Source organism: Sebastes fasciatus, chromosome 22, assembly GCF_043250625.1.
Source record: "Sebastes fasciatus isolate fSebFas1 chromosome 22, fSebFas1.pri, whole genome shotgun sequence".
NCBI lineage: Eukaryota > Metazoa > Chordata > Actinopteri > Perciformes > Sebastidae > Sebastes > Sebastes fasciatus.
Genome location: NC_133816.1, coordinates 18856677 through 18877288, shown reverse-complemented (window position 1 = coordinate 18877288; position 20612 = coordinate 18856677). Strand labels below are relative to the sequence as shown.

At 39.3% G+C, this 20612-nt stretch overlaps 2 protein-coding genes across 5 annotated transcripts in view; both read right to left on the bottom strand.

The window, feature by feature from the left end:
- dock11 (dedicator of cytokinesis 11) overlaps window positions 1–11938 on the bottom strand; it is a 77302-nt gene extending 65364 nt beyond the window's left edge. For all 4 annotated transcript variants that reach the window (XM_074622783.1, XM_074622784.1, XM_074622785.1 and 1 more), the window contains exons 1-4: window positions 11597–11938; window positions 3503–3619; window positions 1718–1807; window positions 905–987 (exon numbers count right to left, since the gene is read on the bottom strand). In XM_074622783.1, the coding sequence (XP_074478884.1) occupies window positions 905–987; window positions 1718–1807; window positions 3503–3619; window positions 11597–11701 (395 nt within the window). In that variant the 5' untranslated portion in view covers window positions 11702–11938. The remainder of the gene's footprint in view (window positions 1–904; window positions 988–1717; window positions 1808–3502; window positions 3620–11596) is intronic.
- Window positions 11939–13724: 1786 nt separating this feature from the next.
- On the bottom strand, window positions 13725–17186 carry haus4 (HAUS augmin-like complex, subunit 4). The gene is made up of 9 exons (XM_074623910.1): window positions 16969–17186; window positions 16749–16888; window positions 15800–15931; window positions 15477–15617; window positions 15214–15310; window positions 14955–15100; window positions 14634–14764; window positions 14410–14478; window positions 13725–14146 (listed from the first exon to the last, which is right to left on the bottom strand). Exons 1-9 carry the CDS (start codon window positions 17033–17035, stop codon window positions 13960–13962), a joined length of 1110 nt encoding a protein of 369 aa, XP_074480011.1. The 5' UTR covers window positions 17036–17186; the 3' UTR covers window positions 13725–13959.
- Window positions 17187–20612: the final 3426 nt, after the last annotated feature.

Sequence of the window (20612 nt, the reverse complement as noted above, 5' to 3'; positions counted from 1 at the left end):
GTTGTGCCACCTTGTCTATTATTGCATCATAGCTATTTTTAGTATATTTTTGTACATTTTGTATGTCTCTTTTATAACAACTTATGGTTTGAGTGCAGGTTACCGCCTCACGGTTATATGCCTCCGCCTGTGTCATCACTTCATCATTTTATCTTATTAGACATTTGTGTGAAATTGTCATAATTAACATATGAATTCATGAGTTATGGCGGGTAAAAACGGGTTTTGTGAGGTCACAGTGACCTTTGACTACCAATCAATTCATCCTCAAGTCCAAGTGGACGTTTCTGCCAGATGTAATAAAATTCCCTCCAGGCATTTATTGAGATATCGCTTTCACAAGAGTGGGATTGACGTGAGGTCACAGTGACCTTTGATCACCAAAATCTAATCAGTTCATCCTCGAGTCAAAGTGGACGTTTGTGCCAAATTTGAAGAATATTACCAGTCTAAAGCTGACTTTCAGCAAGTGTTTCAACTCATAAATAACGAACTTATTGCTGTGTGTCACAGTCATATCAGAGTTTCTATTGGGTTCTAACATGGGTGGAAGTAATGGAAACAATAGGCTTGTTTTATTGCTTTAAATTGTCCCCATCGGCACTTTTTAATGATACAGCACAATTTTATAATTTTTGGCAGATCATTTCACGGACCTCTGACAGAGTGCCACAGACCCCACTTTGAGAATCACTGCTGAAGAGGAAAATCTGGCTCAGTTATTTCTATTTGTATGCAGTATTTCCTCTACTCTGCTGAAGCACCAGCGCTACATTAATATACAGAAACAGTAACTTGTTGCATGTCGTCATCCAGCAGACCCACGTTGAGCCTAAATCTCTTTTACATGTTATATATTTGGCAGTAAAGAACTCCGATGTTGTTTTCCACACATCTTCCTTACCTTGGCAGCATGCGGAAGTCACCAGAGTAAGCCTCGTATTTGTAGTTGATGACGTGCCAGTCGGTGTTGTACATCTTGATGCACTGCCAGAAAGATCAACACGGAGAGCTGGATTAGGGACAGCAGATACATGCCATAGCAGCAAAGTGACCTAACCGAGCACACACAGTTTCTTTCCTCCAACTGTGACTCACGGAGGAGGACGATTCCAGCTCCGTAGCATTTATTATGAACTCAAAATAAATCTGCAAACTAGCAGAGGAACTCTTCACCTCTGCCGTGACTTCTACTTATTATTCCTCAACATGATTTTTCATTGTACTTTTCAAGCAGGAATTCTCAATCAAGTCAGCTGAAAAGGATCTTTGTTCAGTAGACGCTGAGTTAGCCTGGATCTGTTTTAACAATCCCTATGACAGTTGTTTCCATGCTTATATCATAGTCATGAGAGCTGGCCGAGGAACACAGATTTAGAGCCTGGCAGAGCAGCGGAGTATATATCTACACACATCATGCCAGAAGAGTCTGCTTTTCATTGCTAATACAATATATCATCAGTGCAGCGTGTGTTTACTGCTGGCCTGTGTTTCTTTATGAGCTTTGAGTGACTACTTTAGGCTTAATGTCATCAAGAAATCATCTTTTATATGTTTGTTAAGAATCCATCACATTTAATGTTATATTACTGAGAAGATTTAACGTCAACTGTGAATACCACCCTCTTTTTTATTTTTAGAAACTGTTACAAATGCTGCTGTTTGAGACCAAGTGTGGACTCATCCTCCACATGGGACTGCTGCTGGGTTATAGTACCTCTTTGGCAAACAGACTCCTGGCCTCCCGCTCGGCGTTCTGAGGCACCGAGGGAACGACGGTCCTCCTCTGCCGGGAGATCTGGGACTCCTGCGTGCACACACACATAGCAAAAACAAACGACGTTGTAATGACAGGTTCTTTCCAATCAAATAGTAACACAACAGGAAGCCACAAACGACGAGAGAAAAAGAGAAAGTGAATGAGAGAAAACAGAAGGCACAGATAAAACGAAACAGATGAGTGTCAACAGACAGGGAGCGAGACGTGCCTCTAGACAAAACCACATGTTACTTTGAAGCAGCACTAATAAATGCAGAGCAGCAGTACCTGGCTGCGTTGGGGATGAACAGTGATTCATGATGGGAAAGCTTTCTTTAGGAAGCAATGTTTTACAGCTCTTTGTTCCCGTTTGACTCGGACAGTTTTACAAGAAATAAGACTCGATCAAAACCGAATATATGTCTGGACCCCGTGTACGGCCAGTCTGTGAATTTGTGGCTAAATTCTTACACAAATAGTCAGTGGTCATGTCTATAATGTTAAATCCAGCGGTACATGTCCACCCGGTCCGGCGAGGACACTATAGGGGACGCGCTGCTCCACTCAACTGGTCGTTCAAGCGGTGACATACCCGATCGTGGAATGCACCTGATTGGTTCCTGGTTTTCTGCTCGCCGTTTCAAACATGAAACAACATGGCAACCTGCTCGTAAACTTTGTGTTATTCCGTCTAAACAATCCACCGAAATCTACCTCTGAAAACATTTTAAGCGATAAATAGGCTATGCCACTATTGAATCTGGTTTCATTTTAGAACTAGATCGCCTAGTTTGACAGCTTGGTCCAAGTTTCATGAGTTGGACACTCATTTTGTATAAAGTTGAGATTTTTCAACTTTATACAAATACAGACCCATTAAATAAGGAATATTCCCACAACATTATTCATTATTCATATTCAACATTGATTATTATTAGTCATTTTCAGACAGATATTGCTCTTTGTTATGTGTAGAGGTGCGTATGTGTACAGTAGTGTGGTAGCGGCACTGTCCCCAAGCTTTGAATACCTTCGAATATTCCTCACCAAAGCTTCGAAGCCCAAAAAATGGTATCCGGGACGGCCCTACTGAAAACATTAACAAAAAACTATCCCGCCTTTTCATTTTGAAAGAGCAACGGTCAATGTGGAAACTCTAGCACTCGGCCGACCAATCGTGTAACTTCATCCCTCAGGGACAGACTTCTGCGTTTATAGCCCTGCGGTCCAGCCAAAAAAAACTAGGTAGTGGCTAGGAGGGAGCCAGCAAACTGGGGAAACTCTCGCAAGATGATTAAGGTTAGGCATTGATCTCGAACAGTTAAGGTTAGGATAGGTTGTCGGGCAGCGAGTCTAGCGAGAGTTTTTGCAAGTTTTTGCAGATCAGTTTTCGCAATTTGCTGGCTCCCTTCTAGACACGACCAAAAAACTAGACCTGGATCGAGATGTGCCTGTAAACAAAACCACATGTTCGAAGCAGCACCAATAAATGCAGAGCAGACAGAGGCACCTGGCTGGATTGTGCTAGACCCGTAAATAATTGAGCCAGGTGCGTTGAGGATGAACAGTGATTCATGATGGGAAACCTTTCTTTAGGAAGTGATATTTTACAGCTCTTTGTTCCCGTTTAGAGAGAAAAAAATCTGCTGATTTGGCGCTTTGCTGTGGAGATGTCCGCACAGGCGTATTGAGTATAAGGGTTATGATTTCATCCTGGGGAGGAAGATGAGCAGGGAAACTCACCGAGACATCGTCGACGGGGCAGAGCAGCAGGTCTCGGTGGGGGTCGCTGTGGATCTGAGCCTTTCTCTGAAACACCACAGCTTCATAGTCCAGTGGTTCAATAATCTTTGGCTGCTCCTGAGAGAGGACAGAACACAAACACATGCAACGTCAAATACACTTTTTGATCTCATTTTCAGATAGGTTTGTCTTTTACTGCAGCTCCGGCGAGCTCCACATGCCCTTGCTACTTGAGAGCAGTTAACAAGGGCTCACCCCCAGGAACTTTTCACCACCACCACCCACGCACAACCAGAGCCACGAGAGATCAGAGAAACAACCACACGGTTCAGAGGGCTGTCACGGTGCAGGGAAACAGTTGCTCAGAGAGTTGTGGGGTGGAGGAAAGACAACAAATACATAGACAAAAGGGGCAAAAGAGGTGAGCAGCAGTGGACAAATTATGATATTTGAGCTGTCAACAGAGGCATGTGTAATAATGAAACTAAAGAAGTATATCACATGCCCAATGCCACATGTCAGTTCTAGCTAAACATCATAACTTCCTGTTTTGAGTTTCATAGAGAAGTGGAAGATATGAAATCAGCCTCTCCTGAATTATGTCTTAATAAAGAGGCCTACAGGCTTCAAACCCAGCCTTCCACATCTAGGTCAAGATGTGATCACAAGTAAAATAAACCAGTTGGAAAGATTCAGAATTAATTCCAAGAAAGTGCCATAAGCTCAAGCTAAGCAGTGAGGGTTGTTGTGATGAATAGCTTAGCCAATAAGCCTTGGCTGAGCGAAGGAAATCAGACTGTATGGATTTGATCAGCTCCTGTGCCACATCGCTGAGCCACACTGCCCCAGAGGCTGTGGGCGAAACGTGCATGGCAGCTGACGCGCTGCTTTAGTGAACAAGCACAGTGGGGAGGAGGACTTTAAAAAGCCTGACAATGCGCTACAGCTGGGGGAGTATGATTGAGTCATTTTCCACCTTGTCATATTTCCATTTAAGAGCCCTGCAGCTGAGACGCAGAGATTTGTTTTGCTGCTGTACCACTGTTGGAGTGGGCAGAGTGAGCGAGACAGTAATAAAGTTATTATGCAGTTGCTTAGCTGCTGCTTTTTTCCCTCTGCTTGTCGGTCTCCCCTCCCATCAACTGCCCTTACTGGGCATGTTTGTGTGCAGTTATCCAGTCATTCTGAACTCTCACATAGGTTGAGGTCTTTTTGAGATATGCAGCCCTCCTTTATTTATTTATCTTTGTATTATTTCCCTTGTTTATTTACTCTTCTGTTTAATTTTCCGCTTTATTTATTTATGTATTTATTTTTATTACATTTTAAATGTATTTATTTATTTTTTACTATTATTTCTTATTCATTTATTTATTTTTGCATGTTTTTTATTTATTTTTAAATGTATTTATTTATTTCTGTATTTATGCATATATTTATTTATCTTTGTATAAATTCCCTTATTTATTTACTCTTCTGTTCAATTTCCCTTTTTATTTATTTATGTATTTATTTCTATTACATTTTAAATGTATCTATTTATTTTTGCTATTATTTCTTATTCATTAATTAATTTTTGCACATTTTTATTTATTTTATATTTATTTTTAAATGTATGTATGTATTTATTTATTTATCTTTGAATTCATCCCCTTATTTATTTACTCTTCTGTTTAATTTTCCTATTTATTTATTTATGTATTTATTTTTATTACATTTTAAATGTATTGATTTATTTTTGCTATTATTTCTTATTTATGATTGATTTTTGCATGTTTTTTATTTATTTTATATTTATTTTTAAATGTATGTATTTATTTATGTATATATTTATTTATCTTTGCACGATTTTCCCTTTGCATCTCACCTCTTATTTATTTACCTAAACTTATTTATTTATGAATTTTCTTTACATATTTCATTTTAAATTGTTTATGCATTTCTGCCTTATTATGCAAATGAGTGGGCCTGAAGTTGCTCCCCCTCATTTTCATTTTGGCAGGTTCCATAAGGAAATGGTGACCGTTCCATAAAAATAACTTTTTATCATCTTTGTTACCGACTGCAGCTTAAAAGGCCTTGACGACATATTTTCCCTCTCACTACGAGCAACAGGGACCTACATGAACACACAACTTTCTGAGTTTGTCTGGGTTTGTTTCAGAGACTTTAAGGAGCTTTTAAAGCTGGAAAAACAATTGAATTCCACACCGTCTGGCACTATTACACGTTGTATATCAGCTTGTTCCAGCTCCTCAATGAAGCTATATGATGTTTACACACTGAGTCAAATATTCCAACCCAAAACTTTCCACAGAATTAAGCCTGACATATTTGGTATCTTTGGAAATGTTGGATCTCCACTAGAATTTGAAAATAAAGCTCCGTGGTTTTGAACACTGTTTGGCTATACAGTACGAGTTGAGTGAGGTTTAATACCCTGGTATCTGTGCACGAGCCAATGAAGGAAAGAAAGTTCTCCCTTTCAGTGTTCTCTAACCAATAATTTGGCCCGTGAAATAAGCTGGTTACAACGAGTACGTGTTCTCTGCAGATTTTTCCACCAGACCCCGACTTTCTCGGTTGTCCACACGAAACCTGCGATTAGCTTCTTCTTTTTGAACCACTAATCTAAATAAAAACTTCCCAGTACTATTTAGTGTTTGCAGATTTCTCTGTAGCATCACTGTTATCTTTTTTTCCACAAGGACAAGCAGCAACCTGAAGCAGCAGTAAAACACAAAACCCACGAGTCTGTTGAAAGCATTACACACGACTGTGCCGCCCCTGCACCCGAAGCAGCAGCCCTGCTTCCTGTCATGTGCAACAAGCTGAACCGCAGCGCTATAAGTCAGAGGCAGCGCGCGGTGGCTCGACTGCAACTCTGATCATGTTACAGAGAGAGAGAGAAAGAGAGGAAGCAAGAAGAAGAAGAAGCTGAAGAATCACAAGCAGGCAGCTATGAAGCCACAGCCTCACTGATTGAGTAACAGAGAGATGCTAAAACACGAAAGGACGTGGCCTAACGTTTGGGCGTAACTGTGTAACGCAAGCACTTTCTCCTCTGAGCTACCAACCAAGCCGGGGAACACTCAAACACCAAAGTACAACTCCCAGTGAGCCTCCAGGGGACTATGATCATCATGATGATGATGGTGTTGTTGGCAAGGATGCATTTCCAGATGTCTGCGTCCCATTACAGTCCAGCAGATGTACTGTAAGGCGCTCCAACATGACCAGGTGGATTTTATCACGTTGGCTGAGGGAATTAGCTTTACACTTAAACACAATAGATGAGCGCACACACACGCTGACATGAAAGTCCCATACAGTATGAAGCAGCTCCTCTGTCCCACAGCTGACCCCACTAAGTGCTCCAATCTGTGTGTACTGTATATATGAGACACACAGCGGCTCATTGGAGGGAAGAAAAGAGACTCTTTTATCCTCATAGTACTGTCCCTGTCTATTCCCAAAAAAAACGTATGAATATATGAATACAGATTCTTGTTACATTCAGATTTAAAGTACAGACAGATGCAGGATTTAAACACGAAATTCCAGACTAACATGCTATATAGTACGCTAAAACAATATGTGAAGTTTTTTAGCATGTCTGAAACCTTAGTATGAAACCAATAGTACGCGAAATGCATACTGTTTCCAGTGAAAAATTAAAGTATGCAATGCTGGACACTAAGGCGGCGTAAATATCCCACAGTGCAATGCAGAAGTGATGACAACGTTCATAACAGACGTTGACGGACAGCTCTGTAACATCAATAACGCTTCAATTTAACTGTAAGTAAAGATTTCACTTTGCTAAGCGTTATATATATTTTTAATTAGTCCAGACTTTATGATTCTCACAAATTGTCGTTTGGGTCACATGAGGTTGGTATAGGTTACCGTGGTTACACATCTCCAGCCGGAAAAGAGGCTCTCAGGAAGTGACGACGTAAATTACAGCTCAGTGTGTCCGAAAAGATAAATAGTACTGTTTATTCACACAAAAGTGTGTTTAACAATAGTACACATATTGGGTATGTAGTTGGCCAAACTCAAAGCACAATATTTGGAGTTTAGGTTTCAGTTATCTAACACATCTCTTACATGAGAATACAGTGGGATTTCCCTGCTTTAACTTCACATTCATATTATGTAGTTACTGATTGACTATAAGTGTGTTGCTGTCCAGTTTTTTACATCATTATAATGGATTTCTGTTAGCCTAAAACAAAAGGGACTTATATATAGCATTTAATCTTTCAGTTTATTTAAAACCAACAGAATCCATACCAAATATAGAGCTATATGTTTACTGCATATAGAGATGTGGCAGTGAGGCTCACATATCGGAGACATAATGTCAACCAGACTCAGTGGAATACTTTGACATTATTTAATCCACAGAGGGGGACATTTCTACTGACTATAGACATGCCAGACTGCATAGTTGGGTGTATACAATCACATGGAGGACGATGTGTCTGTGTCCTCTACTCCTCCCTATATGGCAACAGTGAATCCCTCTAGAGTGGCTCCTGAACTTTTTTTTTTGGTCATTTCCCCCCCACTTCAATAGGAAGCCAAAAGATTTCACAGCAGGTATTTGAACTTGTCAGAGAAGAAACAGCCCATGTGGAACTAATGACATTAACGATGGCTCTGTTCCAGCAATTACTGCAATGCAACGCTGGCCATCAAGACGAGATGGTATTAGTTACACCTGTGTTTGATAGTCTGGGGAGAAATGCAATGGGTCTACTCTGCGTCCTGCTAAAGGTGCCCACCCTCCAAGCCTGGGAACCACTTATAGGGCGACAACTAATAACAGTTTTCATTTTTCATTATCATCTATCAAGGGTTTCACTTTTTAGTTTTAAGTAATCTATTGGAATTGAAATTGCAATTATCAGGCTGACAATTACTGTAGGGGTGTAAGCAAATATTGCGATATTACGTTTTGTGATACTGTATCGATTCTCAAAAACACTATCGATTTTTAATTAATAGTTTAAATATAAAGATTAACTCAGTCAATAGTTTATTTCATTTGCAAAGATATATGCTCCCTCTCAGTGTATGAGCCATCTCAAAGTAGTGCTACGATGTTGGATGTTACAGCGACTGTGATAAATATAAATACAGATCCCACTGTTCTGACATTTTACTCCGATTTTATGCATATGGTGGCGTGTTCTTTATACTATGACACAGTTTTCCTAAAAGTACTTTTTTTTTTTTTATCGCAATATATCGCCTCTCTTACAGTGTCGCAATATATCGCCTCTCTTACAGTGCCGCAATATATCGCAATATATTGAATCGTAGCCCATGTATCGTGATACGTATCGTATCGCCAGATTCTTGCCAATACACATCCTACTGGTTGCCAAACATTTTGTATGTAAAAGACCACTAAATCCAGACACAGATATGGACTTGATAACAAGTTTTCAACAGGACTTATGAACTCCAGGAAGAACGCAGAATGTAAAAAAACAAATCAAAGTTGTATTTGACTTCCTGCTTGTAAACATGCAGCTAAAACCGGTTTGCTCTCTGGGAAATCTAACTTGGAGAATAGGACTCAGTCGATAGAGATGTTCAGAATGAACACAGTCACAAAGGAAGCCTGCTCACAGCATGCCTGAGGGAATCCCCATGTATCCTCCACAAAACAACGCTTGTTCTCAGTTACCAAGCCAACGATCTATTCCATGAAATGAGCAGCCAAAACCTGCTACTCTCAAAAACACACATATCACACGTGGCTAAACAAGACACACTTCTGTTGTGGAAATCAAAACCTTATCACATGATTATTACGCTGGTAACCTCTTTGCGTCACACTCTCCTCAAAGATGATCATCATAAGACTGAAGCCTGTAATCCCAAAGGAACAAGAGTTTATCTCTCATCCAGCTCCACTCTCTACTCAGCCAAACATGTTTTGTTTATTTTTATTTTTATTTAGAATAAAGTCATAACTTTACGAGAAAAGGAGTTATTTCCTCCTCCACAAAATAAGCAGTTTCCCCATCAGGTCTGTGTGTTTCTTTCTTTGGAATAAACGCAGTTTCTTGCACAATCTTTTTAAGGTCCCGATACTTCTGATAATGTGGTGCTGATGTGCCAAAAGATGAAGTATTTGGTTATTTGTGACTTTATTCTCACAATACTACGACTTTTTTTCTCGTAAACTTATGACTTTATTCTCATAATATTACGATTTTGTTTCTCTTAAACTTATGACTTTATTCTCATCATATGACGCCTTTTTTCTAGTAAATTAATGATTTTTATCTCATAATATTAGGACTTTTTTTCTCGTAAATTTATGACTTTATTCTCACAATATTACGACTTTTTTCTATTAAACTTATGACTTTATTCTCATAATATTACGAGTTTTTTCTATTAAACTTATGACTTTATTCTCATAATATTACGAGTTTTTTCTCATAAATTTATGATTTTATTCTCACAATATTAAGACTTTTTTCTCGTAAACTTATGACGTTATTCTCAAAATCTCAGATTTAATTTTTTTTTCCCTCAATGTGGCCCTAATACTCCGTCTTAAGACACAGACTCAATCACAGAGCCCTGAAATGTGGTGATAGGTGGGAGTTTCAGTCACTTAGATTTTGCATTTGAAAACAGCATGAGTAGGACTGGGTTGAGGTTTGCTGTTGTACCATAATGACAAAAGTGGAGAGATGGTTTCAGTTATAACAAACCAACCAAGTTATCAGCAGGCGAGCATCAATCTGCACTGACATCACTGGAAGTTTCCAAACAAACATGAAAATAAATTCCCACACACATATGGGGTGCAAACACATGCAAATGCTGCATCAGCAGGATCCTCACTGCTATTCATCTCTAACCACTGCGCCTACAATCCCTCATTATTGCAGTATACGTTCCAAGCCACCAGCACTGCTATTGACTCAAAAGGAGAAAAAAAGAGCCATTAAGAAATGTTATTTTATTTAACCAGGTTAGTCCCATTGAGCTTAAGAACCTCTTTCCCAAGGGAGACCTGGCCAAGACGGTCAGCAGCAAGAACACAAAGTTGCAGACACAAATAGAGACAAAATACAATTCACAAACACTAAAAGCACTCAAATTTGCATTGAAAGAGAACTATCCAAAGACAAATGGGGGGACAAAAAGGAACTTTTCTGGGAGTCAGCTGTACAACAAGGGGGCTAAAAACATCGGCATGCCATAGAGTCTTCTTCTAAAGCCTTCATTTGAGATTTTTAGGTCATTTTGGAGCAAATTCCAGGCTGAGGGTGCAGAATATGCAAAAGCACTTTCCCCATTTTTAGAAATATACATCAATTATGAGGCATGCATCTTTTGCACAATGTGGCCATTTCCAGCAGGAATAAAGAGCCTCAAACACACACACACACTCACAGATACACACACTGCTCCAAGGCAAGGACAGGGGAAGCCATGCTGCAGCTGTCCAACTGGCACTACTCCTCATCCTGCCAGCACACAAAAGGAGCCGCACATGACTGAGAAACCATGTGTCTTCTGAAGGCAATGTCACACTATTGTGTAAATGCATTTTAGGCATTTTCAGAAAAGCCAAACCAACATATGGGAGTATAATTGCTCCATAATGACCTGTGTCTTTTTACACCAGTAAAAAATTGTTTCAGTGCATTCAGTCAGAGGCATGCCAGAGCTTCATGTCATAGCTATATAGGTTAATGGTAGAAGGTTGATAGTGAGGGAATAAAGAGTGAGAATAAACCAAAATGAACAACGTGGGGAGTTAAAATTGGTGGGTTATAATAATGCTCCATAATGACCATAATGTCTTTTTACACCAGTAAAAAATTGTTTCAGTGGATCCAGTCAGAGGCATGCCAGAGCTTCACATTATAGCTATAATAAAGATTGGTGTTATAATAAAGGTTATAATAAAGGGGCAATAAAAGATTGAGAAGAGTGAGAGGATGTAAAAATGTTAAAAATCTTTATTCCCCCTAGGGAGAGCAGATGGAAGAGGGTTAGTTATCTAAAATGACCGCCACCGGTCCCCAGACAACATTAAAAGCTGCTCACCACCAGGTCCACGGAGCTCTTCACAGCCTCAGACACGCTCTGCCTGACTTCCGCAGCCGTCCCGGGTTTGCTCAACCTCTTTGTGAATTTGCGCACCTCAGACATCCTGCAGAAACCTGGTTCAATAATCCACTATCCCGGTATGAATGAGAGCATGCCCGCAGCAGCAGCACCGTTGTTGTGTGACAGCTATTCCAGATGTGTAGGTTGTGTGTTGTGTTGGAGGTGAAGCCGCCAGCGGTTCAGTAGCGAGGTGAGGCTGCTGTTGCTGATGATGATGATGATGGGAGGAGAGCAGAGAGGAGGGAACACAGAGAGATGCTTCACTCCTACTCACTTCCGGTTTCTCCTCAGCCAGAGTCAGAAGTTATACCCAAAGATCGTCTATGATGAGTGTTGAGTGGGCGTTAACCTGACAACATCACACACTATCTTTAATAACAATATAGAAATATTAAACAATATTCCATAAATAATATTGAATTATTATGATTCAATATTATTAACATAATGAACATTATAATGCACACAGAATTATTATGATTATGATTAAGTAAAAAAATAAAACGTATGGGGACATTTGACAACTTTCTGCCAGCTGTGATAAAGTTAAAAACAATATGCCAGTGACAAAAAAATTTAAAAATTAAGAAACTTATTAGAGTCCCTTCTCAACTGTTGTGTCATGTGAAGTCAGTCCTATATATATATATATATATATATGGTATATATATATATATATATAGTATATATATATATATATGGTATATATATACATATACCATATACCATATATATACCTGTAAATATTTTTATTTTCTTATTTTTTTATTTAACCTTGATTTAATCCTGGTTCCTGGTGCTCCTTTTAAATGTAGCTTCTATTGGTGTATTGTGTTTTTATGTGAATGTGTTTTAATGTGTCCTGTCTGGATGTAATATGTTGTTTAATGTACCCTTTTAATTGTAGCTTTTGCACATGCCAACCAAAGACAGATTTCTGTCTAAATAACAAATAACAAACTATTCTAAATAACAAACACATTTTACTGTGTCTCAGTTGTTTCATTCTGTGAACAGTAATATATATATATATATATATATATATATATATATATATATATATATATATATATATATACATATATATATATATATTTTAAAGCTGTATGCTGTTGTATGACGTAAAAGACTAGAAAAGCAAGACCTATGACTAAATGAAAGTATACTGCCATCTGGAGGCTTAAATGGCAAACTGCAGCACAAATGGCAGTAAACTGAGCATTTCTCTCAACAAAACTTCTACAAGACAGCGGGTTTAATGTGAGGGTTTTACAAGAAAAAAAATCCTCACAGAAGTGTATTTAATGAAAACAATGAAACTCCCACAGAAGTAGACAGAACACTGGGGGCGACATGGACACGACACGACTGATGGTTATATTCACCTTCTATATGGATTATTTATATAGCATTGTGTTTTATAAAGGACAACATATTAGCAGCATCATTACCTACTCAATTTAGGCTATAAAGTGTGTGCCAAGGCACACTGAAAAAAGGATAGGGTAGGAGTGTTATGCTCTTGCATGACTCCCATCATATCTGAAAGGATGCTGCTTACATGTATACAGATTATTCCCACTACACAACTGAAGAAGAAGAAGGCGAAGAATGATACTTTATTGATCCCCAGAGGGGAAATTCAATTTTTTTACTCTGTTATTTTTACACACACATTACACACAGGCCCGAAATACACACATGCACAAACAGATGTCAGCTCAGAGAATCATGTTATATGAATATAGGACATTAATCCTATCCAGAATCCCTCCTGAAATGCATTATTTTAGTTTATTCCCAGGTTTATATCACAATATACATACTGCAGGAATGCTCACACAACTTTTGGCACATCTTAGTGTGTATTGATACCTGAGGCAAGGTGTTAAATGTGAATCAAACTTTTACAAAAATATACCTCTATACTTTTATTTCAGCTGAAGTTAGATCGAGTCACTGAACAGATGCTGCTGCCAATTAGGAAGCCAATTTTGGGGCAATGGTACTTTGAATTATCAGTATGGATATAGTGATTAGATGAATATTTAAAAAAACTAAAAAAACATCCACAGAGCTTTTAGAAAGGTGCCGAATAAAAGTATTGCTTTCCCTGGAAAAAAAAAATATTAGAATTGTGAATTAATCATTTAAAAAATTTGGCGGACCCTTCAGTTAGCCCACTCACTACTGTACATGCTACATAGTTCCTGTAGGCCAAAAGTCCAAACAATGTCTGTGTCAAGCTTCCAAAAGCCAGAGAGTGAAAATGAAAAGGGAATGTCTGACTGATGTGATCTTCACTTGTCGTTGCACTGAGTGATCTCCTTCAGAGCCCACTTATTAATTTCTATCTCCTGCCGTAGGTTGCAGTACTCCTCAGCCAAGGCCTCAAACTCTTTGCCCAAGATCTCAAAGGAGGCCAGGTTTGACTCAACGGACTGCTTCTCCACCTGACATGTCTTCAGCTCAGACTCCAGCTTCTCTCTGAAATTTAGACACAACAACAAAAAGATTGTTAGGGTTTTTAGAGAAGCATCAGCCAGAATGTAGTTTCTGTAATAACTTTTCTGAAGACTTGATATCCGGACGTTACAGTTCAAATTCAATGAGCTTAGAGAAATAGTATGCATTCCCTCAACTACTATCACTGTGTTGCCTTTGAGAGTGAAGTGCAGTGGGGGGACATGAATAATAACATAGGAATCGCATGATAAAGGTAAGAAAGACATGCACAAAAAGCCTCTTGCCTTATTTTTCTATGAGCAGATATTGAGTCCACTGTGTACGTGTCCAGCTGAATTTCCACCATCTCAGTCCTTTGAAGGAAGAAGAGAAAAACATATGTTAAAAAAAATTAAATGAATGTCGTACTGATGATCACAGAATTGGTGTTTATTCTCCGAGTAGGGATGGGCAGATCAGAATGTTTGTGCCAAAACAGCCCTGACACATTTAGCTGAAAACTCCTTACTTGATCTTCTGTAAGACTATTTCACATTTTCCCTCAAAGTAGTCCAACTTCTTCCGGTCCAATTCTGTCTGGATCCTCAGCCTGTGGTCCAAGATGAGAGACTGGAGAAGCTGAATACACTTAATCAGTTCCTGGACACAAGTCAATAAGAAGGAAAAGAAACTTAACGCAAAATATATTTTATTTTTTAAACAATTTCCAGTGAGTGAACCTGCAAAACGTGCAAAAAAACACACACATATATATGTGATAATCTTCCAAAAACGGAGGAAATGTATTAGCTTGTTTCAGTTAACTACATGCACTTGAAAGAGCACTTACAGAGAGGTAAAGTTGAGTCCGTCTTTGCAGGAGAACTATGTTTCCCCGGCAAGTCTCCTTCAGACTCTCTGCTCCTTTCTTCTCTTTGTCCAGCTGGGTTGACAGATGAGACAACTTGATGTTCTTCAGACCCTCACTCTCATTCTCTAGGGGAGATTACAGAACAACATCCTCATGTCAATGCAGAACAATAAGGTAGTCAAAGCGAATGAGAATATTTACTGGTAGGAACAGATAAGCAAGTGTCTAGATACTGTACCCCATTCAGGCTGATAGTAAGAGAGGAGGCTCAAACACTTTTTCTTCAGATGTTTCTCCAGCTCTCTGGGAAGACCCTGTTTCATTCTTTGAACATTCTGGTGAAGATAAATGCAGCATAGTTGGTAAACAAGCTACATCTGTAACTGAAGTATCTCTCTACTGACAGTCAACTTTCTTTTCCGAAAAAAATGTCTGCTTTGGTACCACAGTATGTCATCCATCTATCCATCATTTCATCTATTCTGTATTTGTATGACTCACCTTCTCTGCTGGCATGAGCTCCATCATCTGTTGGGGGTCCAGACCCAGAACAGAGGGCTGGTCCTGGTTGGTATTGCTACTGGGATCCAGCTGTCTGATGCACTGAGCCACCAGCAGACACTTCTCCATCGTGTCATAAAACTACACACACACACACACATACAAACAGTGAGTGATCTTTTGTCACTTTTGTAAACACAAATATGCAGCTTTACAAGTACTAAAATTTTAATGTTTCAAACTGAGAACTTTAGGTGCAATTTGGAGATGCAATGTGCAAAGTGAGTTGCCCTGGACTGGGCAAATAAGCATGTGAAACGTACCATGTTTTGGTCAGGGGGTACAGTGGCATGGTGCTTCCTGATACAGTGGTCCTGGATCATCTCCTGCAGCCCTTTGTGGAGGCCCTCGGAGCGAAGCCAGAGACGCCTCTGGCTCTGCAGCTTCTGCTCAGCCTGGAATAAAGCATCTCTGTAAGCGCTCACAGATACACAAAACCTAACAAACTCAGACCCGGTTCCATCTCTGCGATTGCAATTCTTACTGGTTACCAGTAGAGGTCATTAAGTTATAGACCTCTTACTGTGTTATTAAATATATATGAATAAGAATAACTTCTCTTCATAAAGTGGCAAATACATAGCTGTTTGGTCTAACTTAAAGGTCCCATATCATGCTCATTTTCAGGTTCATACTTGTATTTTGTGTTTCTACTAGAACATGTTAACATGCTGTAATGTTAAAAAAAAAACTTTATTTTCCTCATACGTTCAGCCTGAATATGCTTGTATTTACCCTCTGTCTGAAACGCTCCGTTTTAGCGCATTTTGACGGAATGCAACAGAATTACGTTGCTAGGCAACAGCTTGTGTCCATGTGTACTTCCTGTCAGCTGATGACATTCACATACACTGCAACCAGGAATAAACTGGGACACATTTAGAATGTTTACGTCTAAAATTGTGTCAAGGGTCTAAATATTGTATATTCGTGACATCACGAATGGGCAGAAATCATGACAGCTTGTTTCAAATGCAGAGTTTCTGAATACGGGCTGTGTGGATTGAGTGTTTTGAAACTTTCACAGTATTCATATAGCACTTAAGCCTGCTTTATAATAAAAAAGCATGAAAATCTCACTTTTTTATAATATGGGACCTTTAAGTTTAGCTGCATCATGTAATAGTGCATCTTTGCAAAGCAAGGAGCTTGTATGTTAGCAAACGTGGAAGGTAACATTGCTGAAGGTTTTGTCCCAGTGCCTGATGATACCTTTTCCAGCTCTGTCTTCAGTGGGACAGTGAGTCCATTTGGGTCCACATGTTGTGTCAGGGTGGCCAGGAGCTTACAGAACTGAGGGTTCTGGGTCAGATCCTCCTCCGTCAGGTCACACAGAGGGAAGGAGGCGAGAACTGTAAACACAGTAAACACTGTCAGGAGATTCACAACAGTTACAGCTCTAACTAACTAGTTAGTGTATTTATGTTCTTACCCTGTTGATGTAAACTGTCTCCCTTCCCAAGAGAGGATACATGAGTGATCTCAGAGCCAGTGGACATGTTTCAGCTGAATTATCTTCCTTATTAACCGAGAAACTGATCAGTTGTTGTTGATTTCTTTAGACTTTTCTCTCTAACTCGAACAGCAACATGAAAATGAAATGCGTACTTCCGGAATCAAGCTGCGCGCGCTTGAAGAAAGCGTTCCTATTTGCTCACTTCTTCTTCTTTGGCGTTTATTGGCTTTTGGCAAACCATCATAGAGGTGCATTACTGCCACCATCTGGACGTGAGTGTGGAACAGGAGATTGTGCAGAAACAAAATAAAAATAAATAAATACATAAATAAATAAAATTATTATTATTAATAATAATAATAATAATAATAATGAGGAAAACTCTAGATTCGTTTAACTAAATCAGTTTCTCTTAAAGGGACTGTTTGTAACTTTGTACGCGCATAAATGTAGCGGGTCGTCACACATGCGTGCTCGCATATGCGCGTTCGCGTGTAGCCGCTGTACCCTCCTCCTCTGCCTGCTCTCCTTCACTCAGACAGCTCAGCTCGCTCCACCTCTAGACGTGAACGCGCGCTCACTCCACACTGCAGAAGAGTTAGTTTAGCTCTGAGAATATCTAGTGAATGCACAGGGGACGTTTGTGCAGAAATAACTGCTGCAGCTCCTCCAGACCAACAGAGGTTTTCCGTGTCTTGTGAAGTGACAGAGCTCTACAGAGATTTACGTTGTCTTCTCGTTACCGACCGGGTGCCGGTGTCTCCTCTGCTCTCTCCGGCTGCGGGCGGAGAGAGCAGAGGAGACACGCTGCAGAGCCCCGCTGCCTCAGCCTGCACTTAGGCAGGAAAAGCCAACACTAGGATCAGATCTAAATCATGTTCATGGAGAGACCTTCGTCTGGTCAGCTAACATTACTGCCAAGCAGCTGAAATATAGAGTGATATTGTGGTTTTAGCTGACGTGTGTCGCCTCACTGTTTTGAGCGATGCTCGTTCAGGTATATTGAGAGCGAGCAAGCGCGAGCCCGACGCTGACTTTCGTTGATTTCACGGCCACAGGTGTCGCTGTTAAGAAGCATTTCTGAAAGTTACAAATAGTCCCTTTAAAAACTGAATAATTTCACAGTATATGTTATCTGCCGCATTCCCCAATAGACCTGACAATGAAAAGTCCTGGTGTTTTGCCTTCCTTAGTGACTGTAAAAGGTGATTCCTCTGGATACTGTAATTCCTGCAGTGTATCAGTACATGTTCGACAGTTTCTGGTTGATTACAATATCTGTGTTTTTCCCAGTTGGGTGCTTGCCTATTCTATATAATGTATGGTTAAGACCTGTATGTCAGATTCTCCGAGGCAGAGGCGATATTGCAAGCAGAAGTCTTGTTTTGCTTTAATAAAGGTCAATAAAGTTCCTTTCTTTTTGGTTTTGACGTGCCAGATTTGTTCCACTTTTCTCTGCCCTTGCTGCAGTGGCAAAGAAAATCAATTCAAAGTCAAGAGCTTGACTAGCAGTTGGTTAGTGAGGAAGGGGGATGGACTCACAATTAAAATAATTATTATAATGACTTCTTATTATCAGTGTTTGAAAGTTGATTAGAAGAGATTACATGACGCAACTTGTTTTTTTTGGGGGGGGGCTGCTGTGTCCAAAGACAGTCACCTTCCTGCTATTGTCAATAATAAAGGTATATATAATCTTCATTGACATTAATGATAATAAATGATAATTAACCCAAACTACCCTATACAACCACATCTGGGCCATGATGTGTAGCTTATTACTGATCCAAAATAAGTCAAATGTATTTCCTAAAAACAAACTGGATGTAGATGTTTAGGAACATCAATAATGTGGGCTGGACTTTGTGATAAAAGGGAAAAAGAAACATGCTCCTTACATCCCACTTCTTCAGTCTTTTATGAGTATTTGCTGCATGGATAAGGTGTCTCTAATCATGTTTTGATGCTGGCTCTGACTATCAACTGGCAACAGGATGGCCAGTTGTTGCTCTTGGTGTTGGCAGTAAAATAACTTGCTTTATTTACTAGAACTTGTTGAACTTCCAGGCAGAGGCAATATTTCAAGCAGAAGTCTTGTTTTGCTTAAATAAAAGCTCAATAAAGTTAGAATATTCCTCTCTTTTTGGTTTTGACGTACCAGATTTGTTTCACTTTTCTCCGCCCTTGCTGCAGTGGCAAAGAAAATGAATAGGGGAATGACTAGTGAGGGGGATGACTAGGGCTCACAATTAAAATAATGAATATAATGACTTCTTATTATCAGTGCTTGAAAGTTGATTAGTAGAGATTACATGACACACCTTGTTGTTTTTTTGGGGGCTGCTGCGTCCAAAGACAGTCACCTTCCTGCTATTGTCAATAATATCTATTCCTGAACCTTTTTTATTCTAAATTATTTGTTATTCACAATTTTAACAGCTCAAGACTGTCTATAAGCCTGGTTAGATATAAAACAATTAATTGAGCAGGGGCGTCACATTCTGTCCTATAGCCGTATTGAATCTGGGGTTCCACAGCTGTGAGTATTCCTGTACAGTGGGGCTTTCCCCCATGACCTCTGACCTCTCCTGTCTGCTTCTCACAGCTGTTTCTTTGCAGCCGGCCTTGCCCATGTCTGGTCTCATTGGTACTGCATTCCTGGTGCTTTGGAACCACCCTTACCTAACTTTGCCCACACAGTTCTATACTCATTTACTCATTATTCTGCTTCAATAAGGTGTGACCGGTCACAATTTTGTGGGTCTAGATAAGATGATAAGATGATAAGATGATAAGATGATAAGATGATAAGATGATAAGATGATAAGATGATAGGATGTGCCAATAAGCATAAAAACTCGGTGTGAGGGTTTTCCCTTTTCCAGTATGGATATAGGTGTTTTGGGCATGTAATGATAGATAGATAGATAGATAGATAGATAGATAGATAGATAGATAGATAGATAGATAGATAGATAGATAGATAGATAGATAGATGTACTTTATTGATCCCAAACTGGGAAATGATTGTGTTACAGCAGCAGGTTATCCAAGCAATGCACAGGAACAGTACATAAAATGTGCATGTCACACTAAATAAATATATCCATAGAATACAAAATACAAAGAATATTGGAATACATTATAAATATACCTGACTACAACAACTAGCATACAACAAATCTAAATTATAAATATAGAATAACCCACTATATACATTAGCAAGTGTGCAATAACATACTATATACATTAGAAAAGTGTGCAAGTTACAATGTTTTGTTCTTTAATAAAAAACAACCCATAATAATTGAGGTAGTAAATGTGCAAATGTAGATGTGCAAAATTCAACATGTGCAAGAACATTACAGCAGAATGGAGTATGGTTGTGACAGAAACTATAAAGCTTAGAGTTAGAGTGAGGTGTTGTAGAGGGTTATTGCTTTAGGCAGGAACATTTCCTGTATTGGATCAAAACAAACAGCTCTGGTGGGATTTGAACCCACGACTGTAACTCTTGCTTGATCTATAATATTGTATAGTTTCAAATATTTTTATTAGGAAGCATGTGCATGTCAGTGATACAGACTTCTGTGGGCTGTGTATCATGCCTCATTTTTGAT

What these genes read in the sequence shown, in the direction of transcription:
- haus4 (XM_074623910.1), bottom strand. Translation starts at nt 17,035, where the DNA reads ATGTCCACTGGCTCTGAGATCACTCATGTATCCTCTCTTGGGAAGGGA. An exon ending in AGCTCATGCCAGCAGAGAAG is followed by an intron (nt 15,311 to 15,476) that starts GTGAGTCATACA and finishes TATCTTCACCAG; the next exon opens with AATGTTCAAAGAATGAAACA. An exon ending in TCTGCTCATAGAAAAATAAG is followed by an intron (nt 14,147 to 14,409) that starts GCAAGAGGCTTT and finishes TCTAAATTTCAG; the next exon opens with AGAGAAGCTGGAGTCTGAGC.